The following is a 27,852-nucleotide window of genomic DNA, read 5'->3' as shown; positions in this document are numbered from 1 at the left end:
CCAAAGTGTATGCAGAAGGCTGCAGAGAAGCTTCAGTTGATGTTTTATCCATTCACTTAATAAAGGAAGTTTGCAGGGAGGTAACTAATGGCATTTATTATGACAGGAGTCCATTTAAGCACTGGTCAGCTGGCAATTTTTGAATATGATTATCGTAAATTTTGTCTGTTAGATTTTTACGGACTATTTCTTCAGCAAGTGATCTTGTAAGGCTGATGTCCTGCTTGTAGACTATTATTTCTACAGCATGTATACCATTTACAGCAGGGTACTTCATAACACTATGTAAACTGAACTTACACAATAAGCCAGTTACAGTCTTCAACCACTCCTAGCACACATTACTATGACTATTTGGTTCTGATCTAAGACTGTCAGCAGTCTCTGCTTTTGTTTTGCAAGATTGATTTTGGGATGCATACTTCTTGAAATGGAACGATATTTAATGTTCTAGACAAAATCATAATGTCATTATGTGTTCTATTCAGGTTGACACAGTTATTCATTAAAGCATTGTATTATGTAAAGTTTAGCAATTTCTACTTTCATTACATTCTAGCATGGCTAATTAATGCAGTTTTTTTATGGTAAAAGTTGTTCTAATGTTGGGCAAATTTGATTTATGCAGTTCCAGTTTCTTTCTGAGTCTAAAGTTGGGCAAATTTGATTTATGCAGTGCCAGTTTCTTTCTTAGTTGGATGGCTCTGCTGGCCAGCAAAAAATCAAATGTCAAGTTTACCCCTGCTATGGTAAAGAACACATAACATGGAACAGAAATCAAAATCATAATACAGATTAAGAAATAATACTGTAGCCATAATTGGAGCCTCATTTTCAAGTAAATACAGTTAAATCTAAGTAATATTAACATAAATATAAGTTAAAATAAATATGAAATAGAAAGGAAGACGGTAAGCATCACTGTCATCTGAAGCTCAAACATCTCATATTTAGCAAAGTTTCTTTTCACAACAATTTTATAAACCCATCTTATGATGGGTTTATTATGTTATGGCATTTTTCCATCATTCTTTAACATTTGCTTGTCTAAGCCATAACATGGTACAGGCTGGAGAGATTTTATGAAACCTTGCCCAAGTATATATCATGACTATACTGTGTGTTGTCAATGTCTTTTAACTTGTGTTTGATACAATAGCCATACACCCTGCCTTATGGTCAAGGTCACAGTTGGAAAATTTGGACCTGCATCATTGACCAGAAAATAAGTTTTGAACCACTTTAATGAAACCATGATTTTACAGTGTCATTTACCATAACCATGTTATATATCAGTGTCACATGGCATAGCCATGTTATGCAACATAATATAACAGTGTCTTATGGACCATGACTTAACAGTGTCACATGCCATAGTAATGTATCATGATTCAACAGTGTCACATGGCATAGCCATGTTATGCATCATAATATAACACTGTCTTATGGATCATGACTTAACAGTGTCACATGCCATGGCCATGTTATGTATCATGATTTAATTAGCAGTGCCAGTCTGTCACTTTTTGACTATGGCACAGCTAGGAATAATGCAAGTCAGTGATCGTTTTCCTTGCCAGTCTGTCACTTTTTGACCACTGGATACTTTTGTAAAACGTTATTCAGGTCCACATCTTATCATATGTCCCTAGCTTAAAGGTCAAGATAATTTGTAGAGGAAGTGACAAGAAAGGGGCATATCATGTACCATTTGTTGTATTTCTTTAAGTAAATTTATCCATAAATGCTATTCATATAATTTTACAAATATGAATTACCATCAGAATAAATGGGTGATTATGGATTAATATCTTACTGTACAGTCATTTCTGATTATTTTTTAAAAAGTTAGTTACAAATCTTGATAGTGATGAACTATGTCTGACATGGAAGGATAAAAATTTGCAAATGGTCTGTCATGATAGACTACTTGGTGTTCTGGTAGATAATAGCCTTTCATGGACTGAACATATCAAACATATCAGTAAAAAAGTCAATTCAAGTTTATGGTTTCTCAGTAGGATAAGACATTTTCTTCCTGAAAGGCACAGAAAACTATTCTATAACAGTTACATACAACCCTATTTACACTACTCTAATACAGTATGGGGTAATTCAAATGAGAAAAACATAGCAAAGCTGGCACATCTTTAAAAAATAGCATTTGGGCTAATATCAATCCAGAAAGAAAGCAAGGAAAATTTAGCTGGTAGGTTAAAAATATTACCTATTAAAGACCAAATCTGTTTGAGAAAAGCCAAATTAATGTACAATATATCTCATAATAGTGCTCCTGAATATTTACAATCACTATTCCAGTATAGGCTACCTGGCAATACTCCCCACCTGTGATCCATGTCTACCAAACAGTATAAAATTCCAAAACCAAATAAGGAGTTATTTAAAAAAAAGTTTCCAATACTCTGGAACTCTGCTCTGGAATAGTATTCCAGCTGAGATTAGAAATGCCCACTCTGTTTCCTTCTTCCAAACCCAGTATATCCAGTGGCTTCATAGATGCAGCTAATATAAATAAATTCCTTTGTATGAGGGCCTCAAGGTGGAATAGTTTTTAGCTAATTGTGTTACCCTCTTTAAATAAGGTCATTATTATTATTATTATTATAATTACTTTTCATTAGTAAAATATTGAGGTTGTGATTTTATTGCAAGCAATAGTGAAAATTTTTCGTATTCTTAAGCAGATCTCTGAGTGCTAATTTGAAATATTTATCTTCTACACACTTTAGGATTCCCTTCCCCATAATGAACCACTAATCATGCATTGAGCACTCCTAATACTTACTTCTCTTGCTATCGTTGATCACGTTTGCGAATTAGTAGTATGAACCACTTACTAATGTTAGAAACAAATACTGTTACTCACATTATAATATTTATAACGGTGTGCAGTTTGTCAATGGAAATTAGTTGATCTGACATTTGTGACTGCTAGCTCTTATGTAGGTAAGATTTGCATGCCTTTTCTCTCTCTCTATCTGATTTACTGGTAATATAATAGACATACTGTAATAATATAAAGCAGGATTACTTTTAATTGATTGCAACAGTAAAAAAACACTTTTAACATTTGAATACAAGATGGCATGTAGCACTTTTAATAATTACACTGAAACCAAATTAAAAGATTGAACTAAATTACAAATTTCACTTGATGAAACTTATTTTTTAATTGGTATTTATGTTTTGAAGTGCTGCCACCTGTAGACATTACTGACATTTTCATGGATCAAAATATCTTCAAATACTGTTATTTACAGTGTACTGAGAATCTTTTTTAATAGAAAATTTAACAAAATAAAATGAACAGTATGTTAAAGTTTCATTCATTAAGTTTAATCACATTTTTCTTCATGTTCAACAAATTGGAGCCAATTATTTTGGTATTATCCAGGTGTGAGTTATCAAGGGAGGGATCTAACATGAAAAGAAAAAAATTGCCCTGTAGATTACAAAAGACTGTCCATTATATTTTTTAAAAAGTTATCTTGAGGTACAGGAAAAAAATTAAAAAAAGAACAAAGTAGTGAATTATGAAAGAAAACAAAACTGGTTAATAATGGATAATGATTAGATATGAATATGAACTCTGGAGCTGAAACAAATTCTACCACCAGCCCAGTTTGGTATTAAAATAGGTTTCATTGTGGAGTCGTTTTTAAGACACTGGGTTCTGCAAATAATTTATTTATCAGCCACTTTCATTTTTCCTTCATTATTGCAGATTTTTGAAGACAATGCAGTGAGGCGAGAGATTCTGTCACTGCATGTGAGATGTGATCATAAAGACAATGGTTGTGACTGGGTTGGAGAGCTCAGAAAGTTAGAGGTCAGTTTAAAGTCTGAATTACCTCATTTATGATCTGTACTCAAAGAACTTAATTTTTACATCTGATCATTTTTTGTCAGACATTCTTAGCCACATCAGTTAGGTGCTGAATAAAAGATGAGCTTTTGATGGTGTATGCTTTTGAATTGGGATATGCGGGTAGAGACAATTGTTTTACAAAGACTCTATTTTCAGAGATGTACAGATGTCCTTTATGTAACAAACTATGTACACATTTTCTTTAAATCCCATAACTTTTTAATTGTCTTTGAAACTGGTGATGTTTTTTAGCTATATTTTGACATCACTCATGCTCCATACATGTTGCATAGATGTAAAGATAGCTATGTACAATGAATAGATATGGATGTTTTATTCATTTTATTTAAAACTTAGACAAAGAGCACCACGTAAATGTAACTGGATATAACTGACACGTGACATGTGACTTTAATATGTATAATTTCAGAAGAATTATAAGCTGACTTCAGTCATTGATTGATCATACTGATTTGCTATGAAATGTAAGGTCTTGTGTGTGTGTGTGTTTGTGTGTGATTGGATTTTTAACGTAGCTTTACCAATTGTTCAGTCATATTGCTGCAGTGTGACACTTTATAGTGATGCCTAGTACTGGGGCATCATGCCGCAGACATGTAGCATGATGTCCCACCCAGTCAGATTATCCTGACACCAGGCCGATCAGTCCTAACACTAACCACTTAATGCTGAGCACCAAGCGAGGCATCTGTTAGTGCCATTTTGTAAGTCTTTGGCATGACTCAGCTGGTTATCGAACCCACGACCTACCGCATCCGAGGCAGATGCTCTAACCACTAGGCCACCGAAGCATTCTGATGTCTTGTGGATTTAATGTGCTACTTTATTCATTTAGTGTACTAACTATATTCATTCATTCAGTTTTGATTGAATGTACTGCAATGAAATCTAGAAAATAGGAAAGCTAAAACTTCAAAAGCATTGCATTAGAAATTTTCTTTAAACTGCAGTTATTACTTTTTGCTGTCCAGCATAAAATCAAGCAGGTCTGTTGCAGTGTTTAGTGAAAACGCCTTAAACGGTTTGATTAAGAAATGAAGTGAAGGTCTTTCAACCCTTGTATCTCACAGAGAATGTGGTTGTAATTTTAGTGAATGTACTGACATTGGGACACAGGAAATCACTTGGATACTATTTCATCCATCTTGGTTTAATATAACTTTGACCTTTTGCCTTGTATCCTTAAAATTTTAAAAGTTCTTTGTACCTGTAATAGCTGGCAAAGCCATACTCAGCCGAAATTGAGTCTTTATACTTGCAATATGTATCATGTGGAAATCATGACCACAGGTTGATAGTTGACCAGTTGACCTCCAAATGAGTACATTTCTTAGTTTTCTTAAAATCTATTTACTTGTCAAGCTTGGTGAAGTAAGTTCAAGTAGAACTTTAGTTATTGAATGGAAAGTTAAAGCTACCTTATGGGCTGATGGATAAAGTAATTGCATCATATGCCATGCTATGTACAGGTAACATAAAATGAATTCATTTGGTTTGGTTTATTAATAACTTGCTATGGGTTACATCTTTGAAAAATCAAATGTTTTGAATGTGTTTACACCAGTGTAGGTATATAGCATTGATATCATTCAACACGTAGCTTGATCATTGATTATAACCATCAATGATGACCTTGATTTAAAAAAATGGCAATATTACTTTATTTAATTCCCTATTGTCATAGCTTTAAACTGAAGTATGTTGCCAGCTTTCTTCACTAAATGTACAGTGAAGGTAAATACATGAAAACTGGCCCTGGATTATGTGCAGTTATGTTTGTGAATGCAGAAATATGTAAATATAAAGGGAAGTAGACATATATGCATACATAATTATAGCGTCAAATGGGCAGGCAGGTAGCCTGGTCATTAAATAGATAATATGTTTGTAAGATAGAAAAATTACATTTTTTTATATTTTTTAGGAACATTCCTCCTCTTGTCCCTTCTTAATGACCACATGTCAGAATGGATGTGGGGTTTCAATTCTACAGCGTGATGTGACCACTCATCTGAGCTCATGTGAGCGCAGGCTGGTGCAGTGTATGCACTGTCAGCAACAAGTTACATTTGTTGATTTAACTGTAAGTATTTGAAGGAATGATGTTTGTTCTTCTTTTTCAATGAAAATGTGAGGATATTTTGATTATGTCTGTGTATGCCTGAACTTTTGAGTGTTCGTACGAAATTGTGACTTGAAATCTTTGAATATGAATTTTTTGTATGCCTGCCACAAGGTAAAAAATGTTATCAATCTTTTTTGCTTTCTGTGAAATAACTAGTTCAAGATCACAGACCTAGATCAAACTTTGTGCTTGGCTTGCACTTTGGGGTGAGGAAGTAGCCAGTTTGTTTTGGAGTTAAAGCTCAAAATGTGACAATACGTTCACACTTCACAAATAAAATATTTCCTTAAACCTAACTTAGAAATATAGATATCCTTTATATACCATGGGTTGAAAGTCAAGGAAATTTTGGCCAGTCTAATTTATATTTCAACATGATAAGTTTACTTCTAGATAACATACCTTGATCAAACCTTGTGGATTGAATGCATATAGAGAAAGAAAAAACACATAATGATTTTGTGGTCAAAAGGTCGGACACAAACATGTGGAAATAAACTGCTGATGCTGGGTTATACAGCTTAGAAGTAAATGACTGCCACAAGCAATGTACACCTCTCCCTCAATAACTCGCGCACAACGGGGTCCACAAACATAAACTGCACTATAAGCGATGCGTGAGTTGCCGAGGGACCTCCAAAAATTGAAACAAATCGCTTTGACATCGAGAAAAATGGGGGGAGATGGCGTTCGGGAACTGGGCTGTTTAATGGCTGAATCCTCATTTTACAATCACATCGATAATAATTTTTAAAAATGTGCTTTTTCTAATGAAGTTGTTCGTTATTCTGTTTAAATAACATTTTTTGTCTCAAAATATCCAACATATGAAAGATCGTTCCAACTGGTTTGAACAACCATCACATGTACGTGAAAAATCTGTGTATTACATGACTACTTTTTGTTTTCTTGATGAGTCTGGTTCCCTTAGTGGTATTTAATAGTTTCTTGCCAAATCGGTAGTCCACAATTTGGGAACTGGACTAACTGTTGATACACCACCAAACAAGATTCCTTTTTTTTTCAGAAATATGCGACATTTATTTCGTGACATGTTTACATCGAAACTCAATTTTTTATTGTTCAATTAGTACAATGTTAACGTCGTTATTTCATTGGAAGTAATAATGAAATTTCTTATCATCGCTGAGGATATCTCAAAATGCCAGTTCAAGAATTCTCTGAAACTCGCTTGCCCACAATGGTCCGTATCTGTGAAATCAAGCTCTTTATTTTATGAAGTATTCTTTTTGCTTTGCTGCCTTGTTATCTTTGATCAGTTATGAAAGAGTCGGTTAATTTAAGTTAGTTTCTGTTACATGCACAATAAACAATAACATTTTGTACAGTGTTCGATTGATCAAATGAAGTGAGTTCACCCAACATACGACCGAGGCCGCTAGATTTTAAGTTAGTCTGATTTTTGTGCCTTTTAACTTTTCTTTTATTCCACCTCCTTTTTTTATTCCAAAGACGTAATTAATGTGATAATATAAAAGAGGCCAGCTTTTAATTCAGTGCAACAATACAACAAATACTTCCGCAAGTCAGTTATCAAAACACAGTCGGCACTTAATTAGGTTCTCAGAGAACCGCTCGCGGACATAGCTGTTATGGTAGATTGATGCATTTTACGTTTAATTACAAGAGGACACATTGCACTTATGACGATTACACTTAAAAGGAACTAAAAGATGAACTAGAACACAAATTTCAATTGATAAAAAAATTATTTAATTTGTATTTATTTATTAAAGTACTGCCTCCACTTGGCGTAAGTGACATTTTCATTTATCAAAATTTCCTTACATATTGTTAATTGCGGTGTACTAGGAATGTCGTTTGGAAAGAAAATGTAAAAAATTGTATGAGTTATTTTTAAATTTGATATTCCATAGTGTTGATTAACATTTCCAGGTCCTATCTACCGTTTTCAGTGATAAAACGAGCGATACATCAAAGTTTCCGTTACCAATTTTGATCGCGATTTTCTTCAAGTTCAACAAATAGGGATACATTTTTGGGGTATTTTTGGGTTTAAAAAATGGGATCCATGCCTGACACCGTGTTATAAGCAGGTTCGCGAGTTATCAGAGCGTGAGTTATCGAGGGAGTGGTGTACCTTGCTGATCTACTGCCGCTTTCCATTTTTTTAATATAATTGATTGGTACAATTAGAATCCCTCTTGCCGGATGGATTTGTAATACATATCTTAAAGTTAATGTTGAAGGTGCCAATGGTTACTTGGGTACCCTCCTGTTCATAATACTTACATAATACAATTAGCAGGTTACCCATTTAGTTCATGTAAAAAAAAAAAAAAGCGTTGCCAAGTTCAAATCAAAGATAATATCTAGTAATTTCAGGATTGAGTGGGACACAGAAAAATGAGTACAGTTCAAGGCTCGTGTAATGTGACTATTGGCTGCTGTATATTTATCCATCATAGACCTCCATCTACTGAATCTTATATTTTTTATTTCGTGCAACCATTTGGCTATATACATCAAATAGTTTTCTTATGTTTTTTTGTATAGAAAATGTCCATGACATGTTTCCAAGAAAAGAGATGGGTTTCTTAAATTTGAAACCATGTGTCACAGATTCATAATAGTTTCAGTTAAGTGAAATGGACTTTGTGACTCATGGATGTTATAAAAGTAAAAAATGTTAGAGGAGATGGATTTTGTTAAATTGAAGAACATGTTGTATCAAGAAAATTAAAAATCAATAACACTCTACAAATTTTGAAAGAGGAATTAAACAGGGATGTAATACAGCATTAAGAATTTTTGGACCTTACTTTATGACCTTTCAGCAAAAGTTAAATGTGATGTAGCCTATTTAAAGTGAATCTTGAATATAAATAATTTATTATGTTGTTTTGTGTCTGTATCCTTATACTAATAAACATGGATTTAGTTGATTTAGTTATGAACTTATGACAGAGCAGCTTAGGTTCACATTTAATATAACTTCCCTTTGATTGGGTACCCAGGTAACCGATCATTAAGATTGACAGGTACCCAGTTGAGTTTTCCTAAAATTTTTACTTCTTAGTTAATATGTAGCTTTGTCAGAACTTGGTCTTAAAGCTTACCAGTTATACATGCAATAGATGAACATATTTTATTTAAAATATTGTAAGAATTTTTTAATTGTTTGGAAGAAATTTTATATCTTCAAAAATGCCTTTTACTTAAATTAAAATCATTTGTATTCCTCATTTGCGTGGCAAAAAGTCAACATCAGATTGCTCCTATTTCTCATATGTTCAAACTAATGTACATTAAACTTTCCTGTCTTCACACATTTCTGATAATGATAATGCAGACTATGATATTACTTCTGTTCATAGGATTAACAGGCATACTTCTTATGGTTATAGCTTTATTTTAATTATTAAACCAAGAAGAAACTGGTTTATTAATTTGTGATATGGTGTTGTCAAAGAGAATTACTATAGGTCAAGTCAGATTTCCAGCAAGAATATGATGTGTATATTTCCAATTTATGCATGGAAATTTGGAACTTTCATCAGGAAAGAGAAACTTAAATAGCATTGATCTTAAATGCTTGACAACTGACAAAAATTATAAATAAAATTGCACATAGTCCCAACTGCTTTGGTGGCCCAGGTGGTTAGAGTATCTTCCTCAAATGCAGGAACTCATGGGTTTGAACCCTGGCCGAGTTGTACCACAGACTTATAAAAATGGTACTAGCAGCTGTCTCGCTTGGTGTTCAGCATTAAGAGGCTAGCATTAGGACTGGTTGGCTTGGTGTCAGCATAATATGACTAGGTGGGACATGATGCCCCATTTCTGGACATCACTATAAACTGTCACACTGCAGACATTGTAGTAATATGACTGGAAAATTAATAAAGCTACATTAAAATCCAAATCACACACACAGTGCCCTGTTTTCATTGATGAGCTCTCAAGTTAGGTTATGCAAAATGATATAAAGTAAGACACATGAAAATCCCTGTGACATTTTTTTTTAAATGTTGATTTTACATGTCTTTTTGAACTGATGAAGCTACTATTAATCAAGACCTATAGCACAAATGAATAATTTTAAAAATTACTGTCAGGCAATAGTCATTAATTACTTACAAGTCACATCCAACTGCACACTGTCTAGATTTAGATCTGCATTGCATAATGTGCTGGCAGATCAAGGACTGTGTACATACATGCAAACTATTATGCTTTTGCTATAATCATTAGGCTTTTTTCACTAACTTACGCCTTATGCATAAACGTATTCAGATTATGCGTTTTTGTTATGTCCCCTCCACAAAAAATTTATAATTTGTTTTCTTATTTTTATTAACATTCCATTAATCTTTCAGACCGTATTCTAGAAAAGATGGCTTCTACGTAACTGCGACATAAGAGTATGCTTGTCTGTCCTTGCATGCACTTTCCTAACAGTATTATGTTCTATTTATAGCAGCGGCCCTATTTCCAAGAAACATGCTGGTTTTACTTTCAAACTTTCAACTTCGGTTTCTATTTATAACAGCTGTATGCATTCAGTAGGAGGGAACAGACTGGTTTTCTAATTTTTAATCTTTGCTTGCAGATTTTTTGTTCTAATTCATATCCGATACAGAACCATCTGTAGGTATTTGGCACTAAAAGTCAAATCAGCTTTATTCTAGTAGATGCGTGTGTTAGAGCAAAAATGTTTTTCAAATAATTGCACAGATGAAGAAAAACTGATTCAAAGATGACTACATGAATTACACAATACAGCGTTCCATTCTAGGGCAGCTTCATGCCTGCTGCAGGCTGTGTAGAAGGAATTTTACTATTGGTCATGATGGTAAAACTAAGAAATCTTGAATTAGCACATTTTACAAACTCCAATGCTGAGGTAACTGTAACTTTTTTATAGCAGAACTAATAAATGCAGAGGCATTATTTACTGAGTTCTTAATAGAACACGGACTCCCCCTAGCAGTAGAAGACTAGGTTGGTCCTTTGTTGAAACAGATGTTTTCTGATTCCAAACTTGCAGAAAATATGCATCTGCAAGAATAAAATTATCTAATAATGTTAGGTGTTTAGCAGAAGATAATTCACTTAAAATTGCGGAAGCCATGAAAACTGGGCTGTTTAGTATTGCAACAGAAAGAAGCAGTGATTATTATGACAAAAAGTTGTACCCATTCTGTGTAAGAGACTTTGACAACAAAAAGGGCAAAGTCAGAGTGCTCTTCTTTCATGACCAGAATTAACAGTAGATTCCACTGAAGAAAACATTTTTTAATTTGCCTGATAATTCTTTGAATAAAGAACTGTATGGGGTTTTCAACTGATAAGGCATCAGTGAATTCATAATGGGTTTGCATTCTAAATTTTGAAAATGTCAACATTATTGTAGATATCAGGTTGTCCCTGCCATTTAATGCACCTTGCTGCAGGAAAGGCGGCTGATAAATTAGAAGAACCCCTGAAGTATCAAGTTGACATTCTACCTGACAATGTATTTCATGCGGACGAGTTGATGTGCAATAGCACCTTATTTCCCAGCTAAACGATCCAATAATTGGAAGAAGATATATTTCCTCTTTGTCAGGTTATGAAAGGAATATTGGTTCTTTACCATTCTAATGCTGACTGTGAAAGATTGTTCATTATTGTTAACAAAAATAAAACTGAAATCAGATCCAGGCTTTGTAATCCAGTACTTAGTTCTCTACTGGTGTGCAAAACATTTATAATCTCAGCTGATACAAAGTGTTTTGAAATGCACTATGAGAGTCTGTTGCTTTTTAAAGCTCAAAGTACTATTTATGAAAATTTAAAACAGTAATTGATGTTAAAAGACCAGAAGGGGTAAATAAATCATTTTGTACATATGCTCATTGAATTTTATTATGTTATATGTGGATTACTCTTTTTCTGCTTGGATTACACTTTTTCCTCGCCAGGGGTTGGCATGTGTGTATGTTGTTTATTAGGTGTAATCGGTTGAATGATCACCATAGACCCTCATCTGCTGACATATCATGCAGTTGGACTTGACTTTTATGCATAGATATACAGTATATAATTATGCATTTACAGAAACACCAGGTGTTGATGTGCCAGAAGTTCCCAGTATGCTGTACATTGTGTGGACGGATGGGAATATGCAGGGAGGACATTCCTAGACATATAGAGAAAGACACTGGAGACTGCTCTCAAGTCACTGTCACATGCCAGTTTCTTCTGTATGGCTGCCAGTTTCAGGTAAAATGAGTGTCTTTCATCTAGAGTTAATCCATTCAAGTTTTTCTATTAATTATAAAGGTAGAGTACCAATAATTGTTTTTTGCATATAGCAAAAGATAGGTGTCACTCTTCCATGGACAACATTAACATCTTCACCATTGTTGTGATAAATACTAAGATTTGGCTTCATGGTTTTTTAATTCATTAGTCATATCCACCTACTTCAGCATAGGCACCAAGAGCATGAAAAGTTTGGTTTTTGATGTACCACTTTCTACACCTGTGACCAAGAAGGGCATTAGGATAATAGAAGTGGTATGGTAAATATGATTCTTTGCTTCAGATTTATGCAAATGTTGTCTTTTTTACAGGATAAGCGTCACAAGATGCCTGATCATTACAGAGACGGTGCCCACCATCACAATGTTTTGCTACTGAGGAAGGTGGACACGCAAGAAAAACTTATTACTGGTCTAAATAAGAGGCTGGAAACTGTGGAAGGAACTGTAAAAGAACTGGCAGAGAGGCTGTATAACAACGAAAGGTAATTATTGGCCCCTGTTATACCTACGGGTGCAATATTGACCTGATTTATATAAATCATTGACCCCTCTGATGCCTAAGGCTGCAATATTGACCTCATTTCTATAAATTATTGTCCCCTCTTATGCCTAAGACTGCAATATTGACCTGATTTATATAAATTATTGACCCCTCTGATGCCTAAGGCTGCAGTATTGACCTTATTTCTATAAATTATTGTCCCCTTTCATGCCTAAGACTGCAATTATTGACCCTTATGCCTATGGCTGCAATATTTACACGATTTCTAGATGGGCTCATGGTATACAGTGACCTAAATGATTCTGTTTAATTGAACTAGATCAGAACTCAACCTTTCCCCCAATATGCATGGTAGGTTTACAACTAAGAGCTCTTTATATGTAAGACATTGGCCGTATACCAATAGGTTTGCTATTATTTCACTGGCTGTAAGATCTTGGCCATATCCCAATAAGCTTGCCATTATTTCATTGGCTGTAAGACATTGGCTATATACCAATAAGTTTGCTATTATTTCACTGGCTGTAAGACATTGGCCATATCCCAATAAGCTTGCTATTATTTCATTGGCTGTACATCTGTCATCTCTCACATTGACAGAAATCAGTTTCTAAAGTATGTCCTTTATTGAATGCATCTCACAATTTATGTAAATCTGCTTTGGATTGACATGATATCGTATAACTACTACATATATATATATATATATATATACATGATGAAAATATCAGCTTTGCAACTGGATATACTGTCTAGACATACACATATGATGCCTTGATTGTAAGATTTGCAGTGACCAAGAAACTTGGCATTGATGTGGAAACTTTAAATGGTGTCTCTTTGAAATTAAATTTCGCACATCCAGGTTTCTGTTAATGAACCTTTCTTTTAGAAGTAAATAATGGAATGCTAAGAAGTTTTTAGGCTTTTCATGCAATGCCACATTTATTGTGAAAATCATCTAGTTTTGAACAAACAAATACAAGTTTCAACAAATTCCAAGTAAACATTACTCCTAACAGAGATGTGGAAATATACTGCTTAGTTTCAATGGTTATTTCCTGTCCTACTGAGAACCATATCAGTGTTCATTCAGCCTTACTTATGTGGACATTGATAGAACAATGAAAAAAATGTAGTATGCAGAATCTGTGACAACATAAACAGCACATCAGTTTTATTTTTATCAGTTAGAGCCACTGATGACCAAGCAAGTGAGAGTTATGCAACATGAATTGGTTCTGAAACAATTTGTCATGTTTTGTAGTCCAAGTGTTTTAATATCAGTAATATAATGCCTGATACTATTGCATAACTAGTACTTTCCTGGGAGGAAACTGAATGATAAAAATTTCATCCTCCCATTAGGATAAACCAGAAGATTCCAGAACACTTGACCACTCCTGCATGATTACTCTACATATATTGGGCTTAACCTCAACTTCGTGGGTCAGTGAGCAGATTATTGCCTTGTGTGTTTGACTTTTATCACTGTTATTTAAGCTCTTTTAAGAGCTTTTTGTTTTAGACTTTTGTTCCATACATGCATTGCACATCTTAGCATTTTAATTGAACCTTGTTTTCCCTTCTCAAGGTGTTTCAGATTGGGCAGTTTTATTTAGTCTGAAAAATTTCCGAGCAGTGAAGTGTAGGTATTTTATTTTAATTTCACTATCCATGCATTTTGAAGTCTTTGGTCTCACCTGCCAATCATTTATTCACCATTCCTATTTTGTGAATTTTTAACATTTTTATACGTGGTAAGCAGGTCCCACACCACTTTTCATTTCATGCTCAGTTATCAGGCTTGGGTTCTTTTTCCATTTTATTTTCAGATAGATTACCTAAAATGTTTCCTTATAATTAACTGGTATTTTGCTCTTTTTAAGCCTGTTTGACTGATTTATTACTTTTTCTGTCCTGAAAACTTTGTGTTTGCTTTCTTTTTAACATTTAAATTTCATAAACCACCCATGTAAATTATTTTATCATAGACTTTGTCCTTGTATTACCTGGTGTATACTGACTTAATAGATTTTTTTAATACCATATCTTCCTTTCAGCATCTTTATTTCAGGAACAATATCTCAGGACTCAAGAAGATTATCAAATTCTCCTCAAAAACATATAGGATTAGAGGGCCCCTGCACAAAGGAGGTTATGAATGGGTGGTGAGTGAATCATGTTTTCCTTAGAGGGAGGAGCAGCACCAACCCCATCCCTTGAGTGCAGAAAATGAGTTGCACCCTCCTGCAAGAGGAGCAACACCCTCATTTTAACACTAGGACAGAAAGCATCGGACACATTCTCCTTTGGGAGGAGCAGCATCTCTCATGTCCAGAAGGAGAGAAAGTTGTCCTTCACACACCCCACCACTGTGAGGGGGCAGCAGCACCCTTTTCTGACCCACAGCATCGTAAGGGCTGTTTGAGAGAGTCATCCCCCCCCATAAGAGGGGAATCAGCACCATTTCAGTCCCAGCGCCATATTCTTCAAATATATCAAGCGCCCTGATGGAGGGAGAGTTAAGATCCAAATTTCAGATCTGGGGAAGGGCTTGATCAGACCTGAGCTGCATGCAGAGCCCTTGACTTGGTGCCAAAAAACAGGCAGAGACAGAGATAGCAATTAGGCAGAACCCCTCCCCCTCCCTCCGTACCAGATTAGAGCAGTGGATTGGATCAGTATCACCCTCATTTTCCTCCTTTAATCCTGTGAATGCTGTTGGATGTGGGGCCTTCCACCACAGGGAAGTGATGGGCCATTTGCCTACACATATCCTTGGACTTCTGGACCTGGGTCACATGGTATGGACCTGGGTCACATGGTAATGGGGGTTGTGCCTACAGGCCATGGACCTGCATGCATCTTACAGGGTTAGGTCTAATGTTCTAGGCAGGTGGCGAGTCACCCTAAGCCACCAGCAAAGGCTACTGCTATAAACAGTCCTTTTATCTCCTTGAGAGTTGTTACCAGTTCAAGTTTCTCCTCCCTTAAGTTGCTCCCAGAACATAGAGGCAATGAGTCATGTAGACCTCCCTTCGAGAAGAGAGTGCAGAATGATGTGTTACCTTTCCCCCTCATCCCCCCTTGGTTAAGAGGCAGAGGATGATGACTCCTGATCTTTCTATAAAGGACTATATGCAGACATGCTTAAGCATGCAACTGCATGAATAGCACAAATCATATATGAATTCTTGCACTTGGAGACAAGTGTTGTGCAAGGTCTCCCACAAATTAGTTTAAAATCATGCATATGAAAATGTACTCTGCACGGTATACAGTTTTTTTCAGCTCTTCTCCCTGAAAGCACTTGTCACAGCATAAAAATAGAAATATTGTGGTGCTTGTAGCAATGTGTATATTTCCATAACTGTTTACACTTCTGATTTCTTTGGCTTGGCATGAACTAAATTAAATTTGATTGGCACAATGGGACTTGAAAAAGCATTCTGTTATGGTGTGAACCTTGCCTCAAGGAAGTTTTACAAATGGTCATTTATAAGACGGGTTATCTAGAAAATCCTAAATGGCTTATTCCCAGTGTGGGTCATCTGTAGATGATTTTTTCATTAGGGATATATTATCTGATGATAATGAATAAGGCAGGGTTTTTTTTAAGTTAGAAGTGTATCAGATTATTATATGCTCATTTTTTTCTCCATTAACTTTACATTGTTAGAATCGTGCAGTATTTTATGATATTGCACTTGCATTCACTTCATATTGAACTCACATTAATAAGGGAACTACTTTCTATTTGTAAACAAACTGTTTGAGCCATTTGAAAGTAGAGATGCCAAAGTTGACCATGTGGATGAATTCATAGACTAAAAAAACCCATCTTTCAATGAAGCAGGTGACTGAACATGATATCAGAAATGTGCAGTGATGGCTGTATGATAATTACTTTGTAAACACATCATGTAAACTCACATAGTAGGCACTTTATGTTTTGGTTGATTACATTTGTTTCTGAATGAACTAAAGCAGATGTTTCATGGACTGCCACATAGCAGCTGCTTTGTCACATTCCACGTTAACTTTTTTTGATACAATGTTTCAGATTTAGAGGGGTGATAGATGACAGATTTCATAAAATTGCTGGGTCCCTACAAACAACATGCAAATGACAAGGCATAAACTGTCTTCTTTAGCTGGTAATAAGAATGGCAAAAAATATACTTACAGTTTTACATTCTGAATTTCCTCAAAATTTACTTTCTTAGCTCTGCAAATCCGAATCGCATGAGCCATGTGATCCTTGATTACACATTTCAAAATTATACTGTAATTTGGACTATATTCCTAGTGCAATTACTGCACTAAAAATGAAATAAACATTATATTCCATAGCATCTTTTTGATAATTGCAATTGAAAGAGTTCATAATTTTCCCACATTAAGATTATAGCATTCAATAACAGAACAGAAACACACATGCAAATGTCAACATGCTGCTCTGTTGCCACTGAAATCTGGTGTGTTTCATGTAGAATTGGATCAGATAAATCCAGTCCATAATCACAAAATTTTATAGGAACAACAAAAAATACCAAAATCTATTCATTCCAGATCAGATGGAAAAGTTGTTGCAATGTGCATTTATTCACAATGTGACTCCAAGTGCACCAAAGCGCCATTTTCTTTCAAAAGTTATGTCTGGCGCGATTCAATTCAAATTTATCTGGGCTGAGTTATGTGCACATTAATAATGGTGTTGAGTAATGGTGAATCTATGCTTGTGTATTTAGTTTGGAATATGGCATTATTCATTTACTTTGTTTCTTGTAGTGTATTTTTGTTTATATAATTAAGCCTTAGGTAGAATAAAAAAATGAGTATATAATAAAAAAGTTACTGCATTTGTATGGGAAAATATGAACATGTCGGATGGATATACTGCACTCTCAAGGTCATGCTGTATTTCCATTAGAAAAACTTCCCATACAAATGCAGTAACCTATAATTATTAGAGCTGGGAAAGTGTTGCTGTAGATACCAGTAAGTGATTTAGACCCCAAAATTGTGTTAAATACAAGTTAGTTGTACATACTGGTTGGAAAAAAAAAAACATGGCATACCTGTCAACTCCTCATTTCAGCAGTATTTCTAATTTAGCTGTAGAAAAGGCAGATTCACAAGCCAATTAAAACACAGATAGTTTAAAAGTAGAGTGTAATTTTCGTTTCTTCTCTTGTCACCGTTTTATAATACAGTACTTTCTGTTTCTCTTGACATCATTGGGACCAACATAAGGGGATGTTTAGATGAAATTGGGGGTGGGTCTGAAAACAAATTGAAAGTTTGCATGCAAGTGAAATCTTTAAGAGGTGACCTGTTGTCAGTAACTAGGATTTACACACACTGGAAAAAAAAACAATGAAAATTTTGATTAAATCAAGATAACTAGTCAGAAAAACACTTGTATATTGACAACTTCATTTGTGTACTATATGTGTATATAAAAATCCATGAATTCAAGTATTAGATCATGTAAATTCAAATTAAAAAGTTTAACATTCTTCTGAGATGTCCCACCTTTATTTATCCTGATGGACAGATATCTATTGGTTCAAAATGTTGGAAATTTAATGGGTTTTATGCCACCATTGCTACCGATCGTAAGCATGAACATTTTGTTGCAAACAGGAAACTTTCACTGCACAATATATTTGTTCCAGTCACTTTGAAAAATGAAACAGTATTTTTATTTAAGTTTATTGCTGACTTTCTTTGATCAAAGGTCGTCAGCTTGTTTTAATGAAGGTGCATGTGCTGTTGAAGGTGTCACTCAAGTCCCTCTTTGAAGGACCAAACAAATGCCTGTTTGTCATTGCTGCGGCAACATCAAACAATTGTAGAACATTGACTGCGACAGAATTTTTATCTCTCATTTGTTTAGTATATATACAGAACAATAGGTGCTTCAAAGGTAATCAGTTTTCATTGAAGATAGGGCAAAACTGTTTGTTCTGGTATATTTTTCAAAAACAAAACATATTACCATCTGGTCAATTGTAGTCATTCCCATTTCTGCCTTCAGAGGTGGTTGATTGTGGCTAGTCAAGTAGCATGACTATTTTAGTTATATTACAGCATACAGTACTTAAGGCCAGGCATCGGCATAAACAGATTATGATACAACATTGCATTGTTAGGGTGGTTTGTCCATATGAACAAAGGATATGTTTATGTAACAAACAGATTCCATCCATGTTATGGGCTTCCTGTCGTGGTGCCTTTGAATTTCTACACTCCCAACTCAGGACAGTATAAACAATTTTTAACAGCCAAAAATGTTGTCACCCCAGAAATTGCCAGATGGTATATTTTGTCGCTAATAAGGAAACAAAATCACAGATTGTGACATTGGTGAAGCCCAGTGCAGTTCCTGGTGGAGTTCCCCCTTTAGATAAAATCTTGGCAGCATCTCAGTATATGAGGTTTACCATCTGTTATCCAGTGATCCATGTTCCAAACCTTTAGGTTCTGGTGACTACAGAATTCTTTGCAGTTTGGAAAACATTTCTTCACTTGCTCTTGACCAGATGTCTTGCTCCTTCCTCAGTTAAAATCAAGGTACACTCTTAAGGTTTAGCAAGGGCCAAATTTTTGCTAGACAATGTAGGGGGTGGCCTGTCCCCCCCAGCCCTTTATGTTTTGACTCTAGGTAGATGTTTCTAGCTACAGTGTTCATGGCCCACTAAACCTCCCACTTTTGATGCTGAGGACCCTCACTCGCCTTCCAGTAAAACACTGGAATCCTTAGAATAAAAGGCAAGGTCACTAGTAACTGTAGCCTCCCATGCAGAGATCTTTACTGCAGCCTAGTTCAAGAAGGAATCACTGTTGCCAATGGCTCTCCATGATGCTTTCAGAACAGTGGCAAAAATTTCTGGGCATGCTATGTCATTGTCCATGGTCTTATTAGTGGAGCTTTACCTTTGCAGCAGTGTTGCTGTTGACGCTTCTAACATTTATCTGTAGCACAATTAGAAGCTTGAGGGCTGCTCCCCTAGAGGCAAAGATAGTTTTCTGATTCCCTCCATGGCTGCAAAGGATTTAAGAGACCATCAACACTTGGCCATTGCATCCAAACTTCTGACTCTTTGAAACCAGTCAAGAAGCAAAGCCATCCTGACCACCCTGAGGGCCCATTTGCTAAATTCTTTCAAGCCACCAGCCCCAGAAAAAACAACCCCATGACAAATAAGTCCTTGAAGGGTGCACTGCAAAAGCCCAGGAAGGAAGTTCACACAAGTTCCCCCACTCCAATAGGTAAGGGTAGACAGCCCCCAGGGCTTTCTCTCTATCCTGCAGAAACTGCCTCTTTTAATAGGCTTGATCAGGCATAATGGTTCCCGTCTATCATAAGAGATGGGTACCAGCTTAGATTCAAAGATCTAATAAGGTCGCCTATTTGCTTCCACCAGTTAAATCTGGTGCACTTGAAGTAAGAGATACCATAAGACTTTGCAATTGGATGGTCGCCATCAATCTTCATTATTAGTACCTTAACATTTATATCTTTTCTACACACAGGAAGTACCTCCAGTTTTGCTTGGAAGGGAAGGTCTTCCAATTTTGAGCTCTGCCATTCAGTCTAGCCTCTACAACCAGAGTTTTCACCAGATGATGGGAGTAGTTGCAGCCCAGTTCAGGTCATTAGGTATCCTAGTCCTCTAATATTTTGGTAATTTTTTGATCCACAATGGCAGTTTAGAGTCCCTCACACTATACCTGTGTAATTGTTAGTCCATAGTGTTCAGGCTATGTCTTTACCAAACTTAGAGAAATTGGAGCTCAATCCATCTAAAAATGTTGCCTATTTATGGATGAATTTCACCACAAGCAGAGGGTTAGACCATGTCCCTCTCAACAGAGTTGACATGATCCTGTCCCTGTTGGAGATGCTGAGAGTAATGACCATGCTGCCAGCTTGTCTTTTTATCTTCCTGCTGGCAACCATGAACTATGTAGCTGGCTTGGTTCCCCTAGGCAGATTGCACTTATATCCTCTCTAGTTTCTCCTTTTAGCTGCTTGGCAACTGCACAGGGACCTATTGAATTCTCCAATTTCTCTGGGTTGGTATTTTGACCATTATCTTCAATCTGGCTGGAGTCCGTGTGTTGTTCCTTCTCTTCAAACCCAACTTTTGCCTATTCAGGAAGAATCTAAACCCCACATCAACAATATGGAAATAATGAGGGACATTTTCTTAGGCCACCAGACAAGTGGTCACTGCTTAATGGTCTTCTCTGACAATAAATTCGTGGTAGCATACCTCATGAGACAAGGAGGCACAAATGTACCTTGTCTCTGCATCGAGGTTTGGAACCAGAAGGAATTTTCACCTGAATTCACCAAATTCCTGGCAGAAAGAAGAGTCAGAAAAGTAAAGAGAAGATAGTCCTTATGGAAATGTTGCAGAATCCTTATTCCTCCTTTTCGGGAACTCCTTTGGTGGGCTTGTTTGCTAGTAAGCTGAACAACAAGCTCCCTTTTAACATTTCCCAGTCCCCAAGCAGAGGGCATGGGCAGTATATATTTTCAGCCTGAAGTGGGATGGTCTACTTGCTTATGCCTTTCCACCCATCAGGATAATGCCACAGGTCCTACACAAAGTCAGGTACTTCATGGCCCAGTTCATTCTGATTTGCCCACTGTTACCCCAGCAGTCATAGTTCAGTGATCACCTTGATCTGCTGGTGGACCCTGCCAGGACCTTTCCTCAAAAGAGGGACCTCCTGTAGCGACACAGGGACTCTCCTGCACAACAGCCCATAGATTCTTCGTCTTCATGCTTAGCTCATCTCAAACAATCTCTCTGCAAAAAAAGTTTTTGAGTCATAGTTGCCAAGTGCATCGATCATTCCAGGAGAAGATTGACTTTAAAATGTATATTGCAAAATGGAGGATAGCTTGTGATTGGTATAGTGAAAATGTGAATCCTAGCTTTCCTTCTGAGTGCAGTGGCTGATTTTCTTCTCTTCTTTTTCAAACGCTTCCTTTCTATTATTAAGGTCTGTGGAGCAGCACATTCCAGCATTCTCAGCTTTTTAAAAGGCCCTGCCAGTGGGATGATTCTCAGTTTGCAAATAGATCATTTATTTCAGATTGTAAAGGCCAGTATCTTTTTAAATGCCTAAACAGAATCTTTCTAACGGCTTGTGATCTCTAAATAAAACTCCCTATGAATCTTTGGGTGAAGTTTTGTATTGAGAATCTTACTCTAAAGAAGGTGTTCTTGCTGGCCTTCTTAGTCTACAAGATGAATGATCAAGCTTCATGCTCTATCCATTGAGCACAAAAGGTTCCGTGCAAAGTCAGTTTCTGTCCATTAAAAAGCAGGTTTTTACGCAAAAGAAACTCAGCTTCTTTCAGTTGTTCTACTCACATTTGAGATCCCCAGTCTCAGCCGTATCTGAAATCAGGATGACCAAGGTCAACTTTAATGTCCAGTTATAGCCCTATATTCTTACTTGGCAGTCTCTAAAGAGTGAAAGAAGGGTAGGAAGTGATTTTTCCTCCCTATTAAAAGTTAGCTGATACTTCAGCTTCCACCATTTCTAGTTGGATTGTATCAACTGTCAAGAAAGCTTACCAGTCCTTTACGGATATGGATCTTTCTGTCATTAAAATCAGATCCCATGAGGTTCAAGCCATTGCTCTCTTGTGGTCCTATTTGACACATTTATCAATGGAGGATGTGGGGATAGCTGCATTTTGAGACTGTCACACTACTTTTGTCACCTTTCTGCCTTTACTTCTTAACCTACTAAAGAAAAGACATTTTCTTACTGGGCTAATCTGCCTTCACATAAAAAATGGGCCATGTGTATTCCATTCTGCATTATTAGTCTGCTACTCTTTTGTGAGAGTGAGTAGTCCTTGCATTGGCTTTTTATTTACCAGTTGTGGGATGATCAGCCTCCCACCAAACTGAAAAATTCAACTATGCAGTAGTAACAAATATCTTATTACTGGTTGTAATTGAAAAACTAATTTTAATGATATAATACTTACCTGTTGCTATTGCCAGATTCCCTTCTCCCATAACACACCAGTGTCCCAGTAAATGAGGCTGCTCCCATAAAATGTTGAAAAGACACTGGCATGCATGCCAATATGTGTGGGGTTCTCATGCCATGGTCATTCAATGTTCTTGAAGCTTCTGGATCACCCTGATGGGAGAATAAAATCATTTGGTAATGATATTTTCCTCCTGGAAAAGTACCAGCTATGCAATCACAAAAGGTATGTATTACATCATTAAAGTTAATTTTCCCCCACCAACCTCATTTTCCTAGGTCTTATTTAAAACTCTGTTTTTAAGAACCATTATCTAGCTGGTCATATATTGAAATCATGCTGATCAAACCTCTGAAATGGCCGCCTTTGGATTCCATCTTTAAAAGCTAGTATTCTATCTTCTTATATATAGATGGTTGTATCAGCATGGACTTCTCACTAAACCACTTTCACAGCATGTTGTGGGTTCATGATGAAAAACATGCTGATATGACCTGTAAAAATATTTGTTACAGTTACTTCTTTTGAAAATGGTGCCATTCCCATTGGGTTTTCACTAAAATACCTATAGTTTAAAGTTTGTTTCCTTTGCTTCTACCATATATTCACTACGTAATGCCCCATTACATTTTTGAAAGACGTGGGTGTGTGATTATTAGAGCACAATAATGAAAGGTAGAGATGTTCTATTGATGTACATATACATCTGGGGGTCTTTCTGTCACTGAATTCAGTTATTGTAAATATCTGCACAGTGAAAATGATCAGTCAATCAACAGGTTCAATTCAAACTTAAAAGAAAATATTGTTGGCAAATTTATGTTCTTGTTTCTCCAGAATATGAAATGATTTCAAAACTCAGCATTGAAATAAAAGATAAAAGGAGGGATGAAATGGACTTTCATGAGTTCCTTACACACTCATTTTGTTCAGTAGAGCATTAGTCCCTTTGATGGACTCTTGCACGGCCTTCTCTTGAGTATCTAGAGTGGGTCATGAATTTAATTCTTATAAGCTTTTGTTTTAAAAAACACTATATAACCTGGGGGGGAGGGGTCTATTTGGAGGGACAAATTAGAGGTTGTGTGATCCTGCTGTCCAAACAAATAGCCATGCATGTCACACTCCACACTCCTGCTGCTCTGTTTCAGACAGAGACTTTAAACTTGGGGAGTGGTTTAGATATGTGCAGTTAATTTAATTCCTACATGGTGGAGCTAGTGGGATAGGCACACTGTTGTTCCTATGTATAACAAGGTGTTAGTGACAACTGAGAAAAGTGTAGGAATATTGCACACTTCTGGCTTTAAATTGCTTGTTATATGGTATTCGTTTAGTTAAAAGCAAAATTATGTTCCTAGAAAGATTCATTCTAATTATTACCTCATTTTATGCCACTACAATTACTTCTCAGATCCAGATTTTCAAATCAGATATGATTATATGTGAACTTCATTGCTGGTATATCTAGATCACAGAAATGCTAGTAATGTATGTTTGTAAATCTTTTGTGAAATGGTACATAAGTGCTTGTTTTGCAAAAACAATTGAATACTCACCTGCCAGAAGATCATGTCAGATCAGCTTAGCACACAGTGAACTTTTAACAAAGATGTAAAATTTGAACTGAAAATGGCTGATGTCGGTTTATCCCTTGAAGGACAAAATAAGTGATAAAGATGGCATATATGAGGCACCAACAAGACAGAATACTATGCTTCAACAGTCATTTCTTGACAGACTTCAGTTGGAAAAATGACCTTTGAAAGCATATTTCAAACTAAAACCACTTTAAATAAATAAGACTTCATACTTAAAATAAATAATTGGATAAAATGTGAAAATGTTACATGATTTTTTTATAAAGCTGGTGTTCCTGTTTCCTATTGGTATGGGATGGGTTGGCATTACTTCATAGAAAGAAACAATCAGACAAAAATGAATTATATAACATATACTAAATTGTATATGTGGACATAAATTTTTTTTATTATAGCAGTATGTTTACACTCTACATAAAACTTTTTGGGCTCTGTATAAAATTATATATATATATATATATATATATATATATATATATATATATATATATATATATATATATATAACTGCTCTGATTCTGTTACAGTGTGATAGAGAATTTTGCACAGCAGCTTCTTCATCAAAATGAAGAGCTGAACTTAGTTAAGAACACCAGCTACAATGGAACATTACACTGGAAGATTCCAATATCAGATCTGAGGGTACAAAAGTTCAAGAGTGATTCTTTCTACACTGGTTGTCCTGGCTACAAAGTTTTTGTCTGCTTGGAGCTGTCAGGTCATAAGGAAGGTAATGAAGACTACACATCCTTCTTTGTTATCTTGGAGAAAGGAGAGTTTGACGACTCTCTTCGTTTTCCATTCAATTCAGTTTGTCATGTGACTGTTCATGACCAATCAGATCATTCACAGCCATACACTGTTGTGATTAACTGTACCAATGTGTCTCGTTGCCAGAGTGAGGAACCAAGTTTTAATTTTTGTCGTGGGCGATTGAGATTTATGAAGACCCAAGAGCTTTTGAGTCAGAAGTTCATCGCTGATGGCTGTCTGTACTTAGATATTGTGGTGAATCACTGTCTACCATATTCCTGAAAAACCAGAATTTTTTCATTTGGCTGTCTTGACCAATTTTTCACAGATTTGTATCTATCATCATCAGCTGTTTTTTCCTGATTTACTTAAGTTACTTGTAATTCTTGCAGAATTAGAAGAATCAACTCAATTTGACAAAATATTCAACATCATCACATATTTGCATAACTTGAAATTTGTTAAAACTGTAGCTCATCTCTTATTTGCATAAATTTTACTCTAATGAGCCAGGACCATTCAGTAAATAAACATGCGAGTCATTGCTGTTGAATCCACCTTTGAGGGACTTGACCAGTCAATGAATCTCTGTGGATGGTTTCATCATCCACTGTGAGGTTCATCTTTTATGGACTTTGTCCCACCAATGTGGAGTCTATTATCCTTAACTGCTTTGTGCCATGGAAGCAGGGCAGATCTCTGGTCTTTTGCATCTCAAGACAGCTGAAGAAAATATAAACCTCACATAATTTTGGGACATATGTATATTGAGTATAAATCAATAAACATTACATAAATTTCCTGCCAACACATGTCACCACAAGCCACAAGCGAAATTCCACTTTGCCTTTTTCACTGATAACTACCTGAGATAAAATTTCAGCATTTCCAGTGAATAGGAATAAATCCGCATAAATGATCATTGTGAACCTGAGGACAGTTTTCTTGGAAAGTTGATCTAACATGACCTTTCATGCTGTTTAAACTAATGAGACTTCTTCTTAACACAGTCATTTATTAATCAACAAAAACAGCAGATTTCATTGATGTTAAGAACTTTTTTCCCTGTATTGTTTATGTCATTTTTTTAAGCTTGTTCACTTAAAAGGATGAAATCTTGTCGAATGCAGCCATCTGTGAAAAAAGAGTGTAATGGATTTTCGTGTGCGGCTTGCTATGATGAGATGATCAAAATAATTCTTTAACTTATACTAAACAATTTTGTTACATTCATGGTCAACTGAAGTCTTGAAATAGATGCAAAGACATAAATATTACTATTACCTTTTGTTGTGTTTCTTTTGTCCCTTCATAATAAAATGTCAAATTGTGAACTTGGAATGCATTTTCTATCTGATTTCTTTTGCCGGCTCTACACTTATTAGTTTTTAAAACATTTCCATGATGTTGAATAGGACTCTTTACTGTATGTACAAATTTTAATTTCTTCTTTATGTTTACCTTCAGTATTTATTCAGTCTTGTGAACGTTGATTTACACTAGTGTTGTAAAAAAAAGAAGTCATAAATATTGTTTAAAGTAGCATAAATAGTGTAATAATATGTTTGTTTTAGCCATAATGTGAATGAAATTTCTTCAGTTTAATTGTAGAATGATGTATACCATCATATGAAATTTCAAATTAAATTTGCCTGTACTAATTCATTTGAGCAGAATACTTTTTTGACCCCCTTCCCCCCAAAAAAGACTTTGAAAAATTTGTGTGATACATAATACTACAACTATATATACACTTTTATGACAAATTTTATAATTAAATTATGACAAATGTGTAGTACAGAAGAAAATCAAGTGAGTACTGAGAGACTGTGTAGATTCCTAACATAAAATAATGTGATTATATCTTAATATTTCATGCAATTTTTTTTCATTCAACAATTCTGGCAGTATTTCTTCTCCTGTTCAAGTCGCTCAATAATGTTTTCGTAAAGCTGTTCTCTTTATTTTTTTATCGTTGACGTTTCATATTTTGGCATTTAAACTGCATTAGTGACCAACATTTTATTCAGTTTCTGTTGATAACAGTAGAGATTTATATTGATCTAGTCAGGTGTTTGTATTTTTCTACACTAGTATTAAAGAATTTGATAGAATTTCTTTATGCTAAATAGAATGCCTAAAAGCATTTGTAGTTTGTAACTTTTTTAATAAACTATTTAGACAATATTTTAATTCTGTTTTAATATTTTTTTTAAAATTGTATGTGTCTATATTTTTATGTAATTTCATCCTGTGTAAATAAGCATCAGTTACATTTTGTTTGTTTCATCTAGGTTCAGGGGGAAAAAGTAACTCTTTTTCTTTTAAATGGTTTTTTCCCAGTGGTATAATGCTGATCCCTTTTTACTTGTATTACCCACTGTAAGGCAGATTGTCTTATGTTGTGATGTTCATCTGACCAGTTTCAGTTTGGAACAATAACTAAAGTTGTCCCCAGGGTTTCTAGTGGTCTAAAGCGCTCACTGTTACAGATCATTGCCATCTCACCTCTGTCTGCATGGGCTCAAGTTTCAGGTTCAGCCAATGTGGGTATGTGAGAAAGATTCCCAATAGCTTTTCATGGGTTGGTGTTTTTTTCCATACAAGAACAACAGCAAGTTGTCCCCAACCT

At 35.5% G+C, this 27,852-nt stretch overlaps 1 protein-coding gene across 1 annotated transcript in view; it reads left to right on the top strand.

Moving 5' to 3' along the window:
* Positions 1-25,675, top strand: part of LOC149806172 (TNF receptor-associated factor 6-like) — a 31,905-nt gene extending 6,230 nt beyond the window's left edge. The window contains exons 3-7 of the mRNA XM_089935260.1: positions 3,746-3,850; positions 5,835-5,993; positions 12,120-12,284; positions 12,638-12,810; positions 24,995-25,675. Coding sequence (XP_089791386.1) covers positions 3,746-3,850; positions 5,835-5,993; positions 12,120-12,284; positions 12,638-12,810; positions 24,995-25,502 — 1,110 coding nt within the window. The 3' untranslated portion in view covers positions 25,503-25,675. The remainder of the gene's footprint in view (positions 1-3,745; positions 3,851-5,834; positions 5,994-12,119; positions 12,285-12,637; positions 12,811-24,994) is intronic.
* The last annotated feature ends 2,177 nt before the right edge of the window (positions 25,676-27,852 follow it).

This window comes from Sinohyriopsis cumingii, chromosome 2 (assembly GCF_028554795.1).
Source record: "Sinohyriopsis cumingii isolate HCF-2022 chromosome 2, ASM2855479v2, whole genome shotgun sequence".
Taxonomy (NCBI): Eukaryota; Metazoa; Mollusca; class Bivalvia; order Unionida; family Unionidae; genus Sinohyriopsis; species Sinohyriopsis cumingii.
The sequence above is the reverse complement of the archived record's forward strand: the minus strand, read 5'-3'. Positions and strand labels throughout refer to the sequence as shown.